Genomic DNA, 19094 nt, shown 5'->3' on the forward strand with positions numbered 1-19094 from the left:
GCTTTACCTCTTATTGTATTTTTTTTTTTCAAAAATACTACTCTTACCACATTTTTCATACTATATTTCTTTCACTTTTCTGATAAAAATGAGACACACATTTAGGCCCGATGAAATATGGTTACAAATAAGATATAAAAAAGGGATAATGCTAGAAGGATTAAATTTGCAAACTAAATGATGTGTTACCAATAAAAGTAAGCATGTTTATCAACGTGTAAGTAATAAACCAATCATCAACTCATATGTCCTTTAGTTTTTAAAATTTTATCTAAAAATTTAGTATCTCTAACATTACTCATAAAAATATAATAAGATGACATTTTGTTTTTTTTTTTTAATGTCCGACCACTAAAAAAATTATAATGTATCGTACGTATATACCCTTTCTATTTTCTATTCTCTCTCTCTCTCTCTCTCTCTATAACACAGACGCATAGCAAAGCCAAACAATCCACAGCCGCAACACAGAGAGGAGAATGGCCGCAGCAGCTATGGAATTAGCTCTTCTAAATTCGTGGACTTTATTCCATCCCAAGTCTCCAAACCCATCAAAGCTCAGAGCTTTCACCATCCGATGCTCCTCCGCCACCTCAACCACCGTCCCAGGTTCTGCTCTGCCGTCACCTCTTGTTTCAATTGCTTTTCTTTCACTCCTCCAACTTTCCCAATACATTAATGAACATGAATATTTAAAATATTTGTTTTATATTGGAAAAAAAGATTGTGTCTTTACAGTAATTAGATGATAAACAAGTTAATTGCGTGCCATGGAACTTCAGTTTTATGTCCAGGATTGTGAAAAAAAAATTAATAAAAGTGAAAAACAAATGATGGGTTTATTCAGTTTTATTGAAATTCTTGTTCTTATGCTCATAATTCACTCTCGGAGGTTTATAATCTTGATTATTGATAATTTCTTTATAATACAGATTAAATTTGTAGTTTTATTATTAAAAATATATGGTTCTATGTGTTTTGTATTGTTTGTTGGGGTTTAGATTTGGCAGAAAGACCTTGGAAGACCTCAGATGCTAGGCTCGTGCTTGAAGATGGTTCAATCTGGAGAGCGAAGTCGTTTGGCGCTTCAGGGACCCAAGTTGGTGAAGTTGTATTCAATACATCCTTGACTGGGTGAGATGACATATGATTTTGTATCTCCCAGCAATTTTACTTAACATTTGAACTTTGGTGTCAGGTTCTTTCCGTTTGTGGGACTTAGCTGCATATGTTAACATTGTAACGTAAATTTGGTACTTGTATAAGTGGAACTAGTTACCTCCTCCGTGGTTGGGTATCAATGTCGAGGAATTCATAATTTCAGCCTGTAATATATGGGGTCTGATATACGGGCATTTTACATGTTTACGCAGGTACCAAGAAATTATTACAGATCCTAGTTATGCTGGTCAATTTGTCCTGATGACAAACCCACATATTGGAAATACTGGTGTAAATTTTGGTAGGTTAAGTTTTCTTTCTCAAGTTTTGAAATTTATACCGTCTTAGATATGCTGAATTCTGATATGGGTATCTTTATCAGATGATGAAGAATCAAGGAAATGCTTCCTTGCCGGTTTGGTGATCAGAAGTTTAAGCATCAGGTGACCAATTGGTCCTTCTTCAAATACTGCTATAGGAACATTAATATCAGCCATTTCCGTGATTGGGTTGTGATGCTCAGTTTTGACAATAAACTAAACTGTGTGATTGTTAATTTGCAGTACTTCAAATTGGAGATGTGCAGAAACAATTGGTGATTATTTAGCAGAAAGGAACATCATGGGAATTTGTAAGTTAGACCTGGGCATTGATCTTTAAGGAACTAATAATTTGCAGAATCATGTTAATTGGTGTGCTATGCTGTTTGTGTATGACTTCTGACGTTTTGCTTTTGGTGCTGATTGATTATGAAACAGATGATGTTGACACACGTGCTATCACCCGAAGATTAAGGCAAGATGGAAGCCTTATTGGTGTTTTAAGCACAGAAAAGACAAAATCAGATGAAGAACTATTGGAAATGTCTCGTTCGTGGGAAATTGTTGGTAAGTGTTTGTTAGTTAAATATGTCAAAGGATGTAACAGAAAAAGAAATCAAGTTTAAGGATTAAAATTCCAAGGTTTCTTGTTTTAATTTTGTAGGGGTCGATCTAATAAGTGGTGTGTCATGTAAGGCCCCTCATGATTGGGTTGATAAAACAGATTCAGAGTGGGCATTTAACTCCAGTAAAAGAGATGGAGATGCATTTCATGTAAGTCAGTATTGAGTTAAATTTGAATTACTAAACAGAATGTTTGGTATCATTTTCGTTCCTTTGTTTTTAAATTAACGAGAGGGGAAAAGGAGAGGAGAACAGGGATGAAGGAAAAAATATATAGGATTGTTTTGGAAGTAAATTGGTTTTTAGTTCTAATTGTATCCTATTATGCATACTCTTTTTGTCACATGTCACATCTCTTGTTTCTCTCCTTCCCCATCCCTTCCTTTATCTCTTTAACTATAAAGCGAAGGCAAACACATTTGCTAGAGGACCAGTATTGCTCCGATGTTGGTACTTTGGTCTTAGTTGACCTTGTATCTTATTCCTGTCTGTCTGAATTGTAGGTGGTTGCATATGATTTTGGAATCAAGCATAATATACTCAGGCGCTTGGCTTCGTATGGTTGTAAAATTACTGTTGTGCCTTCAACATGGCCAGCATCAGAGACTCTTAAATTGAAACCAGATGGGGTCCTTTTCAGCAATGGCCCCGGAGACCCATCTGCTGTTCCTTATGCTGTTGAAACAGTCAAGGAGATTCTTGGGAAGGTTCCAGTTTTTGGAATTTGCATGGGCCATCAGTTGCTTGGCCTGGCATTAGGCGGTAAAACTTTCAAAATGAAGTTTGGCCACCATGGAGGAAATCATCCAGTTCGTAATCTTCGTACTGGACATGTTGAGATAAGTGCTCAGGTATGTCAATCTTAGAAATTTATTATTCAAAAATTTTGAACTGTCTAAGGTAAACATGTCGAAGTAATGGACATATATGAACCTTTCCATCCTCTAATTTTGTTGCAGAACCACAACTTTGCAGTTGAGGCTGGATCACTTCCAGAGGGTGTAGAAGTAACTCATGTCAATCTCAATGATGGAAGTTGTGCTGGCCTTTCCTATCCTGCACGAAACATCATGTCTATTCAGTACCACCCTGAAGCATCTCCAGGACCTCATGATTCGGACTACGGTAATGTGAACTATGTTTCTACATACTAATAAGTAAACATTAAATTTACTAGTCTTATCTGCCGAAGATGCTTGCACCAATTAGAGATATGCACTTTTAACAAGAAATCTAGGAATTTCATCACCTACTGAAAGGTGAAGCTAAAGCTCATAGCTACGAGAGCTTTTCTTTTTCCTGTTGCTTCTTTCTAGCTACTTTTAATCGCACTTATGGTACCATTTCTTTACAATTTTACATACCGTGTAATGTTAAATTACAAAAATGTTAAGGGATTGTTTTTTACTGCAGTTTTCAGCGAATTCATAGAGCTGATGAAGAAAGTAAAAGTAAATGCATGAAGGTATCTGCACTGAGCTTCAGTTGATGGACGCCGTGCCCTGAGGCGGCGAGGGTTCAAATGGTCATACATAAATCCGGCCTCTTCTCGTATATTTGGGATTAGCGTTTGCAGTTGCAGAAAAATAGTTATGAGTTCTTCCTCTCTTTTTCTAGTCATAACGTTGTTAGCGACCGAAGTTTTGAGACGAATACTTGCTACCCCTGAAGTTTTGCTCTATTTGATTATTTTGTCCTTGTTTTGTATGCTGTAATTGGTTCGGTAGGACGGTATTTCTGCGTGCTTGCAATACAGTTTCAGTCATATTTTTTGTGCTCAAGAATCCATAGATTGTTGAGATTGTCTCACTTATAAGCAGGTTCTGGTTGAGGAGGAAAAACTTGGGTCATACCGCCTGATCAACTGACTAGTCCAACAGCCTAATGAACTGATGGCTACATTGCTGGTACTTTGCCCCGTAGACTTTCACTGATAACCCTATGAACACAATATCAACATTTATATAGTGGCCTAATTGGATTGTTAGTCCTGGTGGTGAGGAAGATAGACCCTCTGGTAAAAAAAATCAGGAGAAACTAACGTTGGCCTAATTGGATTGTTAGTCCTGGTGGTGAGGAAGATAGACCCCTTGTATAGTTGAAGCATCGATGGTAGTTGAATAGTTAATCCATACAAAATAATTATAAATAAATAAAAACCTAAAGAAGGCAATAATTGATTGATAAAAAACTAAAATATATATATATATATATATATTGAAAAGAAGGGATCAATTTACTGAACCTGCAGACATATATCTGCAAAGAACCTTACACCTTAAAACCCTATCCTGCACATAAAACCCTGGCACTACCATAATCTTAACCCGGCTCGGACCATGCGATCTCTGCCTGTCCGTGAACATGTCTTCCATGTAATGTGGATCAAAGCTCCTATTCTCCTCCACCCTCAAAATCCCGAGAGGCGGATTGAACGAAAATGCAAGCAAATGAAGCAACCAAATGCACTTGGTAGCAACAAAGAATTCTTGAAGAACCTGCTCCGGCCACGGCCTTGTCCAATTTAGTGTTGTAATGATGTAACTCATCTTCTGATCGCAAAACTTACTGAATTCTTCGCAGTAATACTTCGTTCCCTTTCTTAATACTTCGTTCCAGCTCAAGTTTCTGAGGGCAACGAACGAAGAAAACTGCGCTTGGCGTGCTTGGTGAGGGTCTAAAATCTTCGGCGAGCCATTTTTCTGAAACATACAGTTCTCGAAGTCTTGGTAGAGTGACTGGTTGATGATGGCTTCCAAATGGTACAACACTTCCTTGGAGTGCTTAGAACTCAATGACAATTTGAACGGCTCGAGAAGCATGTTCAAATTATCCACCAGGGTGTTATCTGTTACTTCGATCTGCGCTACAAGGATCTTGCAGAACTGTTTTACAGACAGTCTTGCTTCCGATACTATCTGTAAGAAACCTTCCACCATTACTTCCTCGCTGACCGGCATTAGGTTTTCTGCATTCCCATCGTTGGATTTGCCACTCTTTGGGAAGTTCCCAAGCTTTTCAGGGATTTGGGAATTCTTGGTATGTGTTGCTTGTCTCAAAGCTCTCTTCAGCTCTTCACAGTAAGTTTCCAAGTAGTCCATCTTCTGTTTCAGCTCCCCGAGCGAAGATCTCATCCCCAAAACCTCCATTAACGCGGCGTCTCTCTGCTCATTCGCTTCTGTGAGCTGTTTCCTCAACGTCTCAATTGACATTATCCCCGAAGTCCCTATAAACCTGAGAAACTTCCTCTGGTTCTGTTCGGTTTGGAGAGCTTTCGTTCTTGTGCTTCTTCCTTAACTTGGGAAACAACCACGAAATAACTCCCCGACTCTTTGGTTGCGACCGAACAGAAGAATGTGAATCTGTCAACGGCACAACACTGTTAGAATTCCTGCAGTTCCTCAGTCCCAACCTCCGATTCACTTGTTATGATCGCAGGCTTGCATCGATTACAAGATGAAACCGAGTTGAAATCCCCCAAACTATTTCGCCTTCTCGACCTGAAGTATTCCTTGGCAGGCGATGTTTGAAGCACAGTGATGTTGTTTGCACATGAAGAGCTTGTCACAGATTTGTGATCCTCAGCTGGACAAGCATGGGACTCTAAGTTGGCAAAATCGGAAGGAAACCCTTTTCTTGAAGATGAGTTTTCTTTGTAATTTGATGCAACTGTTTCATCCACATTTCCTTCTAGCCCGCCATACTCGTCCCAATTCTCGGATAACCTTCGATTCATTGTCGGAATTTGTTGAAATCCGGCAGTGGTTCATCTTCATAACTCTGTAAAATGTCTCCAAATTTAGTGACTCTTCCAGCACTTATTAACCACAAAATACAATCCTTATTATTATTTTTTAAATACGAAGATCTAAACTACTCTAATATACGGGGGAGCGTTCCAACTTTTTAAGGCCGTAACCAACTGGCCTAACTCAAGTATGCATAAAATACAACATTTCAGTATTAGACTTGGGTTGTAAAGGGTTTGTGACTTTCACGCTCTAATTTTCCCCTTCTGTCGTTTCTTTTATATCTTCGGGATTCGCTTTTCATATATCGAAAGAACAAAAGTTTCTCACAGTAACAAAGAAAACAAAGCAAATTCCATGCTAAAAAGAATGAAAACGAAGTAGTGGCACGCTCGCAACACCCAAAAAAAAAAACCACCCTCTTTATAAACTAAAAATATTTATAAAGCAAAGAACAAATTGTATGACAGTAGTAGAGAAACAAGAGCAAATTCCGGAAACTAGAGAACGAAAAATGAAGAATGTCGAAAATTTCGACTCACCGGAGTGAAAACGGGGTAGTCCTGAGCAGAGAACTGGGAGGCAGGGCGGGAGGCAGGGGAAGAAGAACGGAACCTGAGATTTGCAGGGCTGCTTCCTTGAACCAGAGCAGCATGGAGAGCTCTCAGCTCCACTGCTTTGGCAACGGCGGCTTGGATTTCCTGCCTCCTGACATCGTTTTTGACATTGGAATTATTCTCTTGGGGTTGAGAATTGTTAGTATTTGAAGTAAAAGAAGCCATGAAAAACAAAAGAGAAAAACAGAGGAGGGCAGAGGAGGAGTGGGCTGAGAATGAGATTGTTCAGGGAGAGATAAGAACAGAGAGAATGAAGGAGTGGGAATCCAATGGTTGGGTGTGGTATGCAGAGATGATCATATCCACAGTGGAATCTTGGAAAACCAGAAAATTTGAGAGAGAGAGAGAGAGAGGGAGAGAGAGAGAGAGAGAGAGTAGGGGCTACCCTAAGCCAATGAGCTTCTTTGTCTTGGTTCTTATGGATTTTGATAGAATGAGAGCATGTGAAGCAGAGAGAGAGAGAGTGTGAGAGAGAGAGAGGGGTAACTCTTCCTCGATGTAGGAGGTATGGTTTTGGTATAAACGAAATTGACCGAAATGCCCTTGGGGCCATGGTTTCCTAAAATAACCATGCAACCAACATAAGGTGGTGGTACTACTGTGAACATGATTGCTTGGTTCCATGAGAAGAAGTTCTCCACTCTATGTTCCACTACCCTAACAATTGTTTGAACTTTGAAGAAGTGATGAATGATGATGTCCACTTTAATTGTGAAATACTTTATGTAATGATAGCAATTGATGATCTAAGTGAGTTGGTCCTTTTAATTTCATGTGCATATTGATTACACATGCTATTTTTTCTTTCAAAATGGTCAAAGAAAGAATGAAAATAAATGTGATTAACTGACGTACAAATAAAATACAAAACAAACTCACGACGACAGTTTAGTTTCAGCTTGTCAAAATTGAAAGTCAGAAACAATAACGCATGGGTAAATTGCTCATGAAACTATAGTTTTGTGTAAAATTTACATATGAGAAAATATATAAGATCAAATTTTGACATGGTGATACCTTCTAATCCCCAATAAGTTTAGAAATCATTTGGCATTATATTGTCCTTAACTATATTTACATTTGAGGTAATGCGAATTCTATTCCAGAGATTTTAATTTTAATGATAGAGTATTTATCTATGTCTTACCGTCAGAATAAGAATCAATGGTAAAGTACTTATCTTTGTAGTTACCGTTAAAGTAAAAATTAACGCTAAAGTACTTATATTTGCACTTACGATCATAGTTTAATTTGCACACTCATTTAGTATGAGAGGAGGGTACTTTGGTCCATGAAAAAAAATTTCCGAGCTGTCCAATCCAAGGGCCGAAAGGGAGTGGGGGTTTGAGGACAGAAATATCCAAAAACCTTCCAAACACTCATTGTCTTGCCTTTCTGGAATTAGCGAATCTTGTAAAGTCCAGTGCAACAGAGGGGACCAAATTAATGAGAAGAGATCCTCTACGGATATTCATAGATTACCGAATTAAGTAATCTGAGTCTTTGAAATTTCATCTAACGGTAAAAAATTATTATAGTTTTTAAAGGGTCAAAACAGATGAATCGTTGGATGAAATTTTAAAGATCCGAATCACTTGATCCGATGACCTTGATGGAAGAGATCCAAAGAAAATCTCTTTTCCAAATTAATGGGTCATCAACTTGCACTAGTAGATTTACCTAGCCGCCCATGCTTAAATTTTATGTTGGCCTCATGGGCATGTAAGAAGGATGGGTAGTTTGAAAAACGCAGGACTTAGTTTCTTGGAAGGTTTAATGTATTAGGGCTCATTTGTAAGTATATTTAAAATGATTAAAAATATTTTTGATAAAAATGTTTCTGAAACTAAGTTTTTACTCAAAGTGGATCCTAGAAGAGCACTTAAAGTGATTCCTGTCAGAAACACATAGCCAAGGCTTCTTTCAAAAAGTCCTTAAAGTGTTTTTGAAACCCAAAATCAATTACATCAAAAACGCTTTCAGTAATTTTAAAAATACACTTCTAAAGGAGCCCTTATTATTTTGATTATTTTGGTAAAGGAATTCCATGTAGGATTAAGGAAATATTTAACGTTTGTGTTCGTTGTTTTCAATATTTGTGTTTAGAAGAAGTGACTATTTAAATGAGATTAACTTTCTGATCACCAACCCCCCACCCAAATGCTAGAGTTTGTCAACCTCCACATGCAAAAAGGTGTTTATTTATTTTCTTTGTAAATCAACTGCATTCTACGGAGTATAATTAAATTAATCACAAAGTAGTCTTTAAAAAAATTGAAATAGATTTGAAATCTCTCGTATTTTGTCCCCAACAAAATAGATTGGAAATTATTAGTTTTAGAATGAGTTAAAGTTGGCTTAGCTTATGTCAAATTCTGTTATGTCTTAAGGTTTACTTATGCCTTATAACCAGTATTTTTTCAGTGCGACTGCGGACAACACTACGTAGGGTTGACATACGGCTGTTTTCTTATTGGTTTTGGCTATTTGTTATTGTGTCCCATTTCACGTTGATACCCTTTAATAGAAAACACTAAATCCTAACTCATTCCCATTCGATGGCTCTTAAATTGTTGTAGAAGCAAATGATCCATTATATATTTAATCATCCTTCTTTAACGAGATAACTCATACAATGTTAGGGGTTCCCATTGCTTGCTACTAACTACACTGTCTGCCAGTCATGTTCGTTCCACATGAAGTTTATTTTTATTTTTTCGGGTGCAATCCATTTATTGAAGACGTTCAAATCTCTTTTTTTTTTTTTTTTTTTTTTTTTTTCTTCTGAGGATTATTCCTGCAAAAAACCGGCTTTTCTAGTTATTTGATGATCTACATTTTCATCTAACATAGTGTTTTGTTACACATTTTATATAACCAAACGGTTTAGAATGATGATGATTTTTGGTAGAAATAAATATTGAAGCATGACTTCAAATATAGATGGTTTAAATTGCTAAAATGCATTATACAGTACCCTTAAAAAGAATGCATGAACTTTTTCTTAAAAATGGGGACATTCTTGTTCTTTTTCGAAAATAAGGACGACATAGATAATACAAATGGCAGTGCCTCTCACATATGGCATCCCTTAGTCTTATTTCAATATTGTAACTGTTTAATTTTATGAAAATTTCTATACGGCCGAGTGCGATAATTAATTTATGTTAGATTCTGATCGCAGATTGTGAATGTACGGTGGCTATTAGTTTTCATTTTCTCTTGAGAGAAACAAAGAGAGTTCGCTTTGGTCTCTTTCACTCTGTACCAAAAGGAATATATTAGATACAAGCAAAGATGCAACCGAGTTACTCCACAAGAATACAGCAAATAATATACAGCAGGCAGATAACCCAAAACCCTAGCTTGATGCATGGTACTTTATCTTCCACTAAAAATGCCCGCCACAGATACCAAAACAACGCCTTCTCCCCTACCACTTTGTGCAATCTGCACATATATCTATATATATGTACACACACACACACACACACATATATATATACACACGCATATTTATATGGTACCAATATACTCTGCCATTTTAAGTATTTATATTTCTTTTCACGAAGCTGAGTTTCTTAAAGCAAGAAGCAGAAAGAGGGGAGGTGCTAATATTCTTGCTGGACTTGCTCGTATGATGCTTGGATTTTGTCATGTTTTGATTGTTTGATCCTAGTAAAAGCGGATTCGTTAGGGTTTTTGTTTTCTTTTTCATCACCCACCGCTCATTACCAATACTAGGGTTATTATAGTATTCATGTCGTTGTTGTTACCCGTGTCTTTGTTTTTCTGTGGGGATCCACGTTTGTCACTTGTAGTTCTAAAACAATCAGGGTTACGTGCTTATTTTGTTTCTTTTTATCTTCTGAATTAGTATATAATACATATCCTTAGTTTCTTCTTTGTTTGTATAGATGTCACGCCTTAGGGTAGATTTTGGTCTGAGAACGTGGGACCATATTGCCTTGTCAATATCGTTCATTTGCTTTCTTACAAGTTGAGGCACTACTACTCCACCTACCATTTAGCTTCCACATTGAAATAACCTTACCTTAGGCCTATTAATTAATTAGAATTGTAGATGTTGCAAATAATTAGTAATTTTATTATGAATTTCCCCTATACTATTGAGCGGTCCAGATTATTGAAGAAAAATTGGAGTTTTACAACTTAGAGCATCTTCAACCGTTTTTATAAATGTGAGTCTTTAAATACATATTTGTTAACCCACACGTATGGCAGTTTGAAAATGATTCACAATTTTGCTGCAACAGACTCCACAAGTCTTAGTATTTTTTTATTACTTCCCATCATATATATATGAACTTTTTTTAATATTTAATTTTTGGAAAAAAAATTCACAAAAACACATTACACAATAAAAAATAAAAAAAATATTTGAAGAGTGGTATAGAGATTTTCTAAATCTAGAGAGTATATGACATTTTCTAAATTTGAAGACTCATTAAACAACTTTATTGGAGCATAATCATCTTTATTGAACTTCAAATTTAGTTTTGTAAGCTCTCCTGAAGATGCTCTTATACTACGTACATATTTATGGCCACAAGGAAGACTCGCTAGTGTTGGATTAGTTAAGCTAGCTCATCAATGTCATTAGTCATACCAATCTTAATCGATCTTGACCCACGAAATCAACACTCCTGTCTACACTCTTCCGCACAACTTCTTCAGATTCAGAGTTATACCAACTTTCAGTTCTTTTCTACAAAGTTGGTTAATTTGGTAGATTAGGGCAAATTTTTTTGCTTGTACTATGAAATGTCCAATTTTGTTGCCCTTTTCTCTTTTATTTTAAGTCTCCTTTACCAAATTTGTTGGACGACATGGATGATAGTATTTCTTTTCAAACTCAAGACCTAGAGTTGTGTTTCTGTAATTCAATCTTTTACACCATTCAATAATGAAAAGATCGCTCCGTTTCATATGCACCCAAGTTCAAATCTCCTTCTCGTAATTTATATAAATTTAGTGTAGAATATCACTCGTTAAAAATAAAATAAAACTTCTATGAAATGAACAAGAAAATGAGCAATAGAGCCTTTGAGGACAATGGTGTTTGTATTTGCCAAGGAAAATTTTCCGATGGTCAAGTAAGAGAAGTTGCTTCCAAAACGAAAATGACGGTTGTAGAGGCTGCCATTTGAGCATTTATGTTGCGTATCTCGACATTGTTATAAGAATTTGAAGAGCCCTCGAGATTAGTAGTAGTGAGGATCTGTAAGGGAGAAATAAGTTTAAAATTTTGATTCCCTTCCATTCTAACTAATAAAAAAAAGTTGCAAGTGGACCACAGTGATGGAGATGAGTGTTATTCTTGCACCACGACATGGGTTCAAATTTCGCCAGCTCCCTCATCTAACATCTAATCTAACAAATCTATTGTTTGACAAAAAAAAGAAGATAATATTAGTTCCAAGGGAAGAATCTTTCGAGGTTGGAATTCTTGAGCAAGGGTTAAGTACTCAAATTAAGCAGACTGAATATCTCCTACAGGATAAGTAATCAATTGGGTGACTAATTAGTCGTACCAATCTTAAATCTTGACCCATGAATTAGACACTATTGTCTTCAATCTTCTGAGCTATGTATACCAACTTTGAGCCCTTTTCTATAAAGTTGGTTTTGGTAGCTTTATGGGGCAACTTTTTGCTTCTAAAATGAAATGTCGATGTCCTACTGCACTGTATAAGCAGTAGACACTCTTTATGTTAAAATCTTTTTAACCCAACAATTACTTTGGAGGTGCAGATGACGCTTTACTGCAGTTTGCGGAATGTAATTATGCATATGCAATTTGGTGTGAGTTTAATCTAGCTCCACAGATTCCTCTCTCACCAATGGCGAACAATTTAATCTACTAACACTATCGTTTGTAAAAAAAAACAACTACGTTGAAGTAATATTTTTTTATATTAATATGAAAGAACCTAAAGTTGTGTTTTCAATTCAAGGAAGAATCACCACACCAATGCAATACAAAAGGCTAACTTGAAAAGTGTTGGAAGCTTAAATGATTTAAATGTAGTTGCCAGTAATATGTTTTGTTACACGTTATGGGTATCGAGTACAAACTAGAGTTAAGTACAGGATAACTATCTGATCTTAAATTAAAGGTGATTTCAAATTAGTTGTCTCAACTTTTTAAAATATTTTAAGTAACTACTCAATGGTTTAAAAATTAGACATTGTTAGGCCAACGGCTTTAGTGATGACATTAACAACATAAAGTGGTTATTTTTCTAGCATTAAATGATGATGTGGACAAATTAAAATTGGTCTCTACTAATCGTCGTCTTTGGAGCTCTAATTCCCTAAATCAACTCCTTTTAGACAAGTTAAGCCGTAAATTTGTGTAGCTAAACCATATTGATATGGAGATTTAAAGCTCCATAGATGACTCAAGAGTAAAGATTCACTTTAATAATTGTTCACACCATTGAACGCTAGTGAACCTAACATATGTTCAAAATGTTAGGTTATTATTAAGAATGTTGTTAAGATTACTTTGAAATCATCCCAAAAAGTTAGGTAGACGATGTAACCATGAACAAGTAGTTACTATAAAAATAAAAAAAATTCTATTACACACGCAAACTAACTTACTCGAGTACTCCTAACCCTACAAGGTTCCGAGATTAAATCCAAATTGTGTCTCAGTTAAGAACAACGACAGTATATTAACTTATCAACGATTCACACGACAAGCAATGTTGATGGACAATTTTGTTTGACATCTTCGTACATTTAATCATATCTCATCAATACAGATACAATAATGATCTTACAAAAATATGGTCATTGATAATGTGAAGATCTATTACTCCAAGTATTTTCCTTTCCCTGCAAATGATGAATTGCCCTAAGAATTAATGCATCTCTGAAACTGCATCTCGAGTTCAAATCATTCTCCCTCTCTTGAGTTCAAGTCATTTCCCTTCTTTGGGCCAAACATTTAATCTCACATGTACCATGAAATCTTATCTCATTGAGCCCTTTCACATTTGCATAATTTTCCGGTCCAGCCCATATTCAGAACACCCAAAACTTGACCCGCCATCCGACCCCATAAAATGAAATACTTGACCCGCCAACTTTTTGGATACAAAACGATATTGGAAACTTGACCCGCCAACTTAAAAAGTCGACAAACAATGAAAATCCAGTTGCCGCTGAAATAAACCAATCCCATTGGACAACGCGCAGAGCACACGGATCCCTATCCGCTCTACTCCACCAGATAAATCTTCACCGTTGATAACAAGAACCAATCGACGCTTCATATTCGCTCATTCAAAGTTTCAAAATTTCCCAAATATTTCAACTCGCGCTTCTTTTGCTCCTCCACTCTATAAATAATTCCGATCAGATATTTCTAAATTCACAAATTCATCGCATTTTCTCGTTGGTTTTCCCGAGAAACAAACAGCCCAAACCTCCCAAAGTCCTTCAATCCCAAATGGCTCGCACCAAGCAGACTGCCCGCAAGTCCACCGGAGGCAAAGCCCCAAGGAAGCAGCTGGCCACCAAGGCTGCCAGGAAGTCGGCTCCGCGACCGGGGGAGTGAAGAAACCCCACCGCTTCAGGCCCGGAACTGTGGCGCTGAGGGAGATCAGGAAGTACCAGAAGAGTACTGAGCTCCTGATCCGCAAGCTTCCGTTCCAGAGGCTGGTGAGGGAGATCGCCCAGGACTTCAAGACCGATCTGAGGTTCCAGAGCAGCGCTGTGGCGGCGCTTCAGGAGGCGGCGGAGGCGTACTTGGTTGGTCTGTTCGAGGATACCAACCTGTGCGCGATTCATGCCAAGAGGGTCACAATCATGCCCAAGGACATCCAGCTCGCTCGTAGGATCAGAGGCGAGAGGGCTTAAGAAAAAAAAAAAATTCCCCATTATCTAGGGTTTCTAGTTTCGATAATTTGTTGTCGATTTAGGGTTTTAATTTTTATCTACGATTAGGATTTTAATGAAATTTGGTTGTTGCTTACAATCATGGATTAGCTGCTGTGCTTGAATTTGTATATTGTTTTGTGATTTGAATCGAAATATTTGCAGTTTCTTTAAATAAACCGTGTAATTCTATTTTACCAAAATAAAAATTGTTTCTACAGTGTTTGTCTAGGTTGTTCCCAATAAACCCCACACCACCTACTACTAGGCATGGTAATTTTTTTACAACCCATTACCTTGATATAAAATGACAAAAAATAATAAATTTTTAATCAATTTGTTGGAATTTTGTGATTGTGTTTGTTCATTGTTCATTGTATGTTTAAAAATTATTTAGTATTTAATGAAAATTGATCATATGATGTATGATGAATGTACACGATCATGGAATTTCTTAGATTTCTAGGAAAATGATCCTCATTGGATCCTTATTTGGTCATTCGTTTCAAATATAATAAGATATTTTTTTTTTCAAATCTAAATGTGTAATGCTACAGTTATTGTGCTATCATTTGTACTATTTCTTTAGAAATAGGGTCTGTAAACACATGTGAGTCTCATCTCTATTAGAGAAATAATACAAATGATAGTACAATTGGATAGAAAGGATAGTATTTTTGAATCTAGATATCTTGCATTACCAGTCAACCTAGCACGAAATGACATTACTCGTTGACGAATCAGATGTTATTGGGTTACTTGTTAACGACCCATTAAAATAACAGGTTTGACGCGGCATAACTCGTTAAGAACTTGAAATGACATATATAATATGAAAACTATACGAACGCAACAAACACGATTTGTTTGTCAACTCTACCTAGCACTCTATGCGCCCCAACCTCCCCCACGACCTCATTGATCCTATCCACCACCGCCTTGATTTCTTCTCCGGTTCCGTCACACCCCTCCTTTACGACCAATTCTCACCCGATGCCTGACCCGAATATTATGATGTCGGCAACGAGGAGAGAGACCAGGAAAGAGAAGAGGGAGCAAGAGATCGACCAACAGAAGAAGCATCGTGCCTTTTTGTAAGTTAGGATTTCTCTAAGATTTCATGCGTTTTATAGGTATCTCCATATCCACTCCATTAAGACAGGACATAATAGATATGGATTATGAAAACCCAAACCCATTTGATCTAATTTAATTTGAATCCTACTAGAATAAAACACTCGAGATATACTAACCCGTGGGTCCAAATGGTCATCCCAATGTGGGCGGCAAGGAGTTGTGAATACTCGTACACTCCCGTTGCATATCGGACGCGTACTGATCATTCAGTCCTCGAGGCAGGCTGTATATGTACTCCTCTCTCAGTTTTCATTCATGTTGTGAATATTGTTTCTTATATGGGAGAGGAGTCAGATACAAAGTTTGCATCGACAACCGAAGGAGCCCTACACTTCTCTAATATGCTTCAGAGTGTACGAGTCACCACAACTCTTTTCCCCTCACAGCGGCGTTCGATACTGGTTGATGACTTGAAGCCTTGAATGGTCTATGTTTTTTGTTTGTTTTACCTTCACCTTATTGGGTTAAATAGGGAGGTTGGGATGAATTCTTTTTTTGGGAGGGTACTATGGTAATTTGACGAGTTTTGCGATGGAGAATACATATTTGACCAACGAAAGATGCCAAAAGAAAGGAGGGCTGCCATTGTGTTTAGATAAGACCGAATCTGTGCATTTTCAATTTGTAAGGAAAAATAGTAACTAAAAAATTAAAATCCGAGACCATTATGATAAGGTTCAATCTGCGCGTTTTAAGTTCATATGAAACAAGTAATTGAAAAATAATATCCATGACAATTATATTTCGATAACACTGGATTTTGTACGTTTTAAGTTCATAAGAAAAAAGAGGAATTGAAAAATTAAAATCCAAAGTCATTATGTTTCATTAAGGCTGAATCTGAGCATTCTGAGTTCATAAGGAAAATTAGTAATTGAAAATTCAATTCCAATACCATTACGTTTCGATAATACCGAATATGGGAAAGGAAAACGAGTAATTGAAAAATTAAAATCCAAGTATTTATGTTTTTTTTTTATAAGGACGAATTTGTGCATTTAGAGTTCATAAGGAAAATTAATAATTGAAAATTCAATTCCAATACCATTACGTTTTGATAAGACCAAATATGTGAAAGGAAAAAGAGTTATCGAAAATTAAAATCCGAGTATTTATGTTTTTTTATAAGGACAAATTTGTGCATTTAGAGTTCAAAAGGAAAATGAGTAACTGAAAAATTAAAACTTGAGGCCATTATATTTCGATAAGACGAATCTGTGTGTTTTGAGTTTAAAAGGAAAATAGTGATTGAAACTAAATTTGAGGGCCATTATGTTATGATAAAAGCAATTGTGTACGTTTTGTGTTTATAAGAAAAAAGAGTAACCAAAAAATTAAAACCAATGCCATTATGATTCTATGAAGAATTCTGGACATTTATTTCATAAGGAAAAAATTAAAACACGAGAATGTTATGTTTTGATAAGACCGAATCTGTGCATTCTCAGTTCATAAGAAACAAGAGTAACTAAAAGTTAAAATCCGGTGGCCATTATCTTTTGATAAGGCGAGTATGTGCACTTTGCGTTCATAAGGAAAAAAGTAACTGAAATATCAAAACATGAAATTGTTATGTTTCGATAAGACCGAATATGTGCGTTTTGAGTTCATAAGAAAAAAGAGTAATTAAAATTTAAATCCCGTGGTCATTGTCTTTTGATAAGACCAAGTATGTGCACTTTGTGTTCATAAGGAAAAAAAATGTAACTGAAATATCAAAACAAGGGACGTTTATGCTATGATAAGACTAAATATGTGCGTTTTGAGTTTGTAAGAAAAAAGAATAACTGAAAATTAAAATCCGGTGGCCATTATCCCTTGATAAGATCGAGTATGTGCACCTTGCGATAAGGAAAAAAAGTAACTGTAATATCAAAACACGAGACTGTTATGTTTTGATAAGCCTGAATATGTGCGTTTTGAGTTCATAAAGGAAAAGAGTAACTGAAAAAACATAAAATATGTGGCCATTTCGATAAGAACAAAAGCATGCGTTTGGCGTTGAAGAAAAAAGAGTACCTGAAAAAATTGAAGCACGAAAATCCTTTTGTTCAAAAATTCCAAATACATGAGTTTTAAATTCAGAAGAAAAAAATTTGAGTGAGAAATTTAAAATCCGAGGCCATTTTTTTGTTATAAGACTGGTTGTGTACGCTTTGAGTTCATAAGAAAAACTAAGTCCAAGACCGTCATATTTCTGTCTTGTCAATTTGTGCGTTTTAAATTCATAAGAGAAAAGACTAACTGAAAATTAAAACTAAGACCATTATGGTTCGATAAGAAGAAATCTGTGCATTTATAGTTTTATAAAGAAAAAGTGTACCTAGTAAATTAAAAAACGAGACCGCTATGTCGTTTTGAATTCAAAAAGAAAAAGAGTAAGTGACAAAATTATAGACGAAGTCATTATATTTCGATAAGATTGAATTTGAGTTCATCATAAGGAAAGGTAGTAACTGAAAATTAAAATCCATGACCATTATGTTTTCACAAGGCCAATTATGTGTGTTAAAACCTTTAAGATCATATGGAAATTGAATAACTGGAGAATTAAAATCCAAGGGCATTATGTTTTGATAAGACTAAATCTGTGCGTTTTGTATATATAAAAAAAAAAAAAAAGGTTACTGAAAAATTAAAATTTGAGGCTATTACGTTTCTATAAAGACCAAATTTGTGCATTTTAGCGGTATATGTAAATGAGCCAAGTATATATAAAGGTGCACAAGATCAGCTCAAACAGACAACAAATGGAAGTGAGAAGTATTTTTAAAACAATTGAAAGTGATTTGTGGGTCCAAAACACTTGAACTGCATTTTGAAAGAAACACCAGCTATGTGCATCTTGCAGAAAGCGTTTTTTTTTTTTAATTTTTTATTTTTGGATTCATTTGCATATGTGTTAAGAATTGTTTTCCAAAGCACTTTCAGTATTTTAAAAGCAATTTCAAACAATGTAGCCTGCATTCATAGACTCGTACTCTTACCAATCTCCCAAACGCTTAAGTAAACACATAATCCCGTAAGAACTTTATCCCTCCCTTAGAGCAGTAAAAAATGGAATTTTCGAGAATGATTTGCAATGGCACTTGAATAAAAAAAGATAATAAAAAGACGACATGTTCTTTGAAAATTTAAATTGATTTGAACTTTCAGTTTGTTGGAGGAGACCATAGCGGCATAGTGCAATCAGTAGGGAGAAATTCAACATTAGATGAACCAATGGTGGAAATTTGTTAGGGTTTCCGGCTTCCCGATCTGTGAGCTCGTTGTCAATGAAGTAGCACGAATTGCACCCTGTTGAAATTTTCGGGTTTAGGTTTCGGGTCGTCACGTACTCCACCGGAATCAAGCTCAACTGTAGCAGGAACACTCATTGCCCTAGCTTCTTTTCTCCACTAAATTCCCGAGGTCTATCACCAAATGAACTAGACATTCCAACTCTTATTCAACATATTTATTTCAGTACTCTATCTCACCGTCACTCTACGTCAATCACCTCCAAAACCGCTTCACCGGCTCCTTCCTTCTTATCTTCATTCTCAACAGCCGCCTCGTCACCACGCCTTCAGCCG

At 36.2% G+C, this 19094-nt stretch overlaps 3 protein-coding genes across 3 annotated transcripts; 2 read left to right on the plus strand and 1 right to left on the minus strand.

Moving 5' to 3' along the window:
• Positions 1-402: 402 nt before the first annotated feature.
• Positions 403-3886, plus strand: LOC103963749 (carbamoyl-phosphate synthase small chain, chloroplastic). The gene is made up of 10 exons (XM_009376601.3): positions 403-609; positions 1002-1134; positions 1374-1462; positions 1544-1604; positions 1725-1792; positions 1920-2048; positions 2146-2255; positions 2609-2956; positions 3065-3230; positions 3519-3886. Exons 1-10 carry the CDS (start codon positions 480-482, stop codon positions 3566-3568), a joined length of 1284 nt encoding a protein of 427 aa, XP_009374876.2. The 5' UTR covers positions 403-479; the 3' UTR covers positions 3569-3886.
• Positions 3887-4299: 413 nt separating this feature from the next.
• Positions 4300-6912, minus strand: LOC103963759 (IRK-interacting protein). Its single transcript, XM_009376613.3, is given in 5 exon segments — positions 4300-5323; positions 5325-5507; positions 5509-5861; positions 5864-5885; positions 6397-6912. Coding segments are annotated over 5 exon segments (1785 nt in total). The 5' UTR covers positions 6637-6912; the 3' UTR covers positions 4300-4336.
• A 6964-nt stretch (positions 6913-13876) lies between these two features.
• LOC103963764 (histone H3.2) lies at positions 13877-14557 on the plus strand. Its single transcript, XM_009376622.3, is given in 2 exon segments — positions 13877-14045; positions 14048-14557. Coding segments are annotated over 2 exon segments (408 nt in total). The 5' UTR covers positions 13877-13954; the 3' UTR covers positions 14365-14557.
• Positions 14558-19094: the final 4537 nt, after the last annotated feature.

The sequence above is a fragment of a genome, unplaced genomic scaffold (assembly GCF_019419815.1).
Source record: "Pyrus x bretschneideri cultivar Hongxiangsu unplaced genomic scaffold, Pyrus_bretschneideri_v1 Contig5, whole genome shotgun sequence".
NCBI lineage: Eukaryota > Viridiplantae > Streptophyta > Magnoliopsida > Rosales > Rosaceae > Pyrus > Pyrus x bretschneideri.

Coding starts and splice junctions, on each gene's coding strand:
- LOC103963749 (XM_009376601.3), top strand. CDS start 480: ATGGCCGCAGCAGCTATGGAATTAGCTCTTCTAAATTCGTGGACTTTA. Junction 1,463..1,543: donor AAATACTGGTGTAAATTTTG/GTAGGTTAAGTT, acceptor TATCTTTATCAG/ATGATGAAGAATCAAGGAAA. Junction 2,957..3,064: donor ATGTTGAGATAAGTGCTCAG/GTATGTCAATCT, acceptor ATTTTGTTGCAG/AACCACAACTTTGCAGTTGA.